Here is a 3,949-nt window from a genome sequence, read left to right as displayed (position 1 = left end):
TGCTGGAGCTTTTTGTCTCATAAACAGGTATGAGACAATTCTGGGCAGGTGATGAACGTTTCATTCAAGCCAGCGTGTTCTGGGCTTGTTTCAAATGAACCTCAATCTGGGCCAACTTCAAAATTCAGATCATGAATGGTCCAAATATGTTTCCTTAAGTCCAACCATCTCTGGACCCAAATGTGAATGTTACATTTTTTGGTTAATTTTTGTTGACCTGTGTGTTTAATTTTTTTTGAAAAAGTTTTCTTTTAATGATCTCTTTTTGTCCAAAAAGAATTTTCAGTTTGATTTTTTTGGATTTCGAAAATTTTAAAATTAATTTTTTTAAATCAAATCAAATCTTTCTTTTATGAGGTCATGTTTTTTCAAATGGTGATGCAGTTGCATGGTTTTGGAAATTTGCTTTTGGGTACGGTTACCAACACTCCCTCTCTTCCCTCTATAACTCCTTCTCTATCCCTTCGGTTTTCACCACTACCCACATCACTCTCTTTCTTCTTAAATCAAAAACCACCAAATGAGGAAGAAAACCATAGCACACAAGCCTCCTCATGAAAAGTTGTATAAACTTCCATCCAAGCCTTCCACTCGCTCACAAGACAAAACCTTCACTCCATCGCCTTCTCCTCCTACTTCTCCTCCACGCACTGTTCCCATGGCGCGAACCAAGACTACTCCAAGGTACCCTGCTCCTGCCAAACCGATGCCACCATCGAAGGCAACACCATCCAAACCAAGTTTCACAAAATCTAGTTCATCCAAGGATAAGCGTCCTTCTGTTGAAGAGCCTGTTCCTGAGCTTACAAAACCTAAGTCAAGGTCTGTTCCTGTGCGTTCACAAAGAGGTAACCCTCATCACCTTCTCAAATCTGTTAGCGAACCAGACATTGATCCCTTTGCTCACAAATCACACTTCATGACATCTCACTCAGACTTTAACCCCATTGTTTCAAATCTGCCATGAACCATGATTTCTATGAGGGAGTTATTAAGTATCGCACTCTTTGTCCATCTTTTCTTGCTGATTTACCTGATTTGAAAAAGAAAGGTTTTCCTTTTGTTGAAAATCTGGAATTTTTAGACTGGAATCACCTTTTCAAAATCAAAAAACCAGTATATCCTAAGTTAGTCAAAGAATTTTATGCAAACATGACTTACCATGAAGGAAGTGTGCATTCTTATGTTAAGGGCAGAGACATTATCTTGAATAATGAGACAATCAGTGACTCCTTGAAGTACACTGATGTAGGGCCATGTGCTTATACATCTGTGAAGTGGGATGAAGGTGTTGGTATCTCTTACCATGATGCTTTGGCTCACATTTGTGAACATGTTTCATTAATCGATGGCATCACACCCACTCACAAAGCCATCGGATATGAACGTGCTCAATTGCACCGTATTGTCAACCACATTTTAATTCCTCAAAGTGGTTCATATCAAAGGGTTTCTTTCACGGACACACTTGTTTTGTATGCCCTAATCACTAAATCAGAAATCTCTTTTGCCTATTTAATGGCTAGATACATGTTTGATTCTGTTAGAAGTGTGAAAGATAAAGCACTACCTTATGGCATGTTTTTAACTTGCATATTTGAAAATTTTGGTGTTGACCTATCAAATGAGGATTATGAAAACAGAAATTCATACCTAAAAGGGGGTGGTTCAGTGAAACAGCAAAAAAGGCCAACTAGATCTGAGAGAGTGGTTCTAGATAATGATGATGAAGAGTTCATTCCAGATGACTCTCCTCCTCCTTCCACCAAAGGTACTTCCATCTCCACTGGGAAGAAATCTGCTTTGCTGAATGTGGTCAAGGATGTCGCTCAAGAGTTTGTTTCCCAATCAAATCACTTGATTGCCATGAGCAAGGAACAAAGGAAACTAGTTAGCAAGCATGAGAACTTTCAGAAGAAATCAAGGGATAGGGTGGCTGTGCTCATGGCCTTCATTGATAACCTTCAAAATGATGAAGACATTGCCACTGATGTTGAAGAGGAAGCTGCTTCGGAGGGGAGTGGTTCTGATGCCTAGGATTTGTCTCATAAAAACTACTGCGGCTGCTCATTTTTTGTCTCATGAATTCTGTTTATTTTGCTACTTTTGATACTTGGATGACTGTAATAACCTTAGATTCTGATGCACTTATGGTAGTTTAGTTAGTTATTTGGACTATGCACTAACCTTTCTTGCAGAGTTTCTAGTGATGTTTTTGTTGATCCGCCCTTGATGACAAAAGGGGGAGTAATAGTTATGATTTTTCTGATTAGAACTGAACTTTATTTTGCAAATTGCTTTTGTTTTACAATATGCTATTGCTGATGTCATGATAGGAAATACTAGGCTGAATATGTGTTGCTAATTATACAGAATCCCTTAGTCAAGTTACATCTTGAATAGCTCTTTTTAAGCTTAATGTAAATAGGAACAAAAAGGCAAGAGCATAGATTCAGGGAGAGCTACTCTTGAAAAGGAAAGGGGGAACAACGCAAGAGCAAATGAAAATCAAAGGGAGTTTCTAAACCTTACTCAAATACAATTCCTTTTGATTATTGCTTAAACCATGTTTGTCATCAAGGGGGAGATTGTTGAGTTAAGAAATTAACTAAATTAATTAGTGATGACAAACATTATTTTTAGGCAAAATAAATAATTAGTGTAGATTAATTGTATTTACTTTTTTACTAATTGTTTATTGTTGCAGGCCAAAATTTCAATAGCCCAAATGGAATAAAAAGCAATTAGCAAGGATGATTGGGCTGAAAGCAAAAATCAGAAGCCCAAGAAAAAGCAAAAGATAGAAGCCAAAGAAATCAGATGGGCCAAATGGGTTACATGAACCAAACCGATCCAAGCCCGTATCCATCCCACAAAGCTTCTCTTGTAAGATTGAATTCTTCACTCCTCCAAAATGTGCAACGTATCTCTTCTCTCTGACCAAGTCAAATCAGCTTCAGAAAAGTAAGAAAGAGAATGAGAGTGAAAGAGCTTCTTCACCAAGCAAAATACCAAAGAAGCAAGAGAGAGAAGGGTTAAGCTTGATACACAGAAATCTAATCACAAAATCCAAACCAAATCAAGCTTAGGTTAAAGGTAATCCATCTCATCTTGCTTGCATCAAATCTTCTTCTCTTCTTCCCAACTCTTTGCTCTATCCGAAAATGGCATTCAAGGAAAAGTTGTTCTCTGCCCTATTCTGTTTCACATCTACGGTCACAAGTGATACTTGGGGACCAAGTAGTTTTTCAATGGCTAAGATCAAGTTGACCATGAGAAGATTTCTATGGTTACTGCTTTGTGGCTTTCGATCAAGATGAGGAAGTCAGAGGGAAAGTTTCTACTCTGGGGATTAAGGTGAAAAAGTGAATCTGTGGGTTGGTGAAGCTCAAGGCTCAAGGTGTTGACCTTGGAAGAAGAACCAAGCAACATGCAAGGAGATAAAAAGAAACTTGCTGTTCATTCAGAGGCAAGGACAGAAAACCAGAGTTTGAGAGTTGTGTTCTGTAAAGTATTCCCTGTGAAGTTCCTCTACTTGGATAATGCTTTCTATCAAAGAAGCATTCGACCAATACTGAAGAACTAAATCAGTGGTTTGCAAAGCTGGTTTTTCACATAGCAAAGAGGCTGTTGATGAAGTCAATCTCCTTCATGTTTTACTGATTGTAATGTACTTTTCAATGTTTATCATTCTGTAATTTCTAGTGAGAAAAGGCATTGTGAGAAAACTCAAGTAAAAGCCATGAGTGAAAAAAGGCTGAGTAAAACACTTGAGAGAAAAGCCTAGAGTTATTTTCAGATTTCTTTAGGTATGTCTATGTCTTGTATCTTATACCTGTAAGGTATCTCTTTCTTAGTTGGGTTAGCACTAAGAGTGAATAGTTAGGTATTAGCATAGCCAATGTCAAGTTAGGTTAGAACTTGAGTGTGAAAGGATTGGGTCAATCCT

The 3,949-nt window shown here is 37.9% G+C and overlaps 1 protein-coding gene across 1 annotated transcript; it reads left to right on the top strand.

Moving 5' to 3' along the window:
• Nucleotides 1-520: 520 nt before the first annotated feature.
• On the top strand, nt 521-967 carry LOC107466364 (extensin-like). The gene has a single exon (XM_016085342.1). It carries the CDS (start codon nt 521-523, stop codon nt 965-967), a length of 447 nt encoding a protein of 148 aa, XP_015940828.1.
• The last annotated feature ends 2,982 nt before the right edge of the window (nt 968-3,949 follow it).

Source organism: Arachis duranensis, chromosome 9 (assembly GCF_000817695.3).
Source record: "Arachis duranensis cultivar V14167 chromosome 9, aradu.V14167.gnm2.J7QH, whole genome shotgun sequence".
Taxonomy (NCBI): domain Eukaryota; kingdom Viridiplantae; phylum Streptophyta; class Magnoliopsida; order Fabales; family Fabaceae; genus Arachis; species Arachis duranensis.
The sequence above is the reverse complement of the archived record's forward strand: the minus strand, read 5'-3'. Positions and strand labels throughout refer to the sequence as shown.

Bases quoted from the DNA above. Each gene is read 5' to 3' on its own strand.
- LOC107466364 (XM_016085342.1), top strand. From the start codon at position 521: ATGAGGAAGAAAACCATAGCACACAAGCCTCCTCATGAAAAGTTGTAT.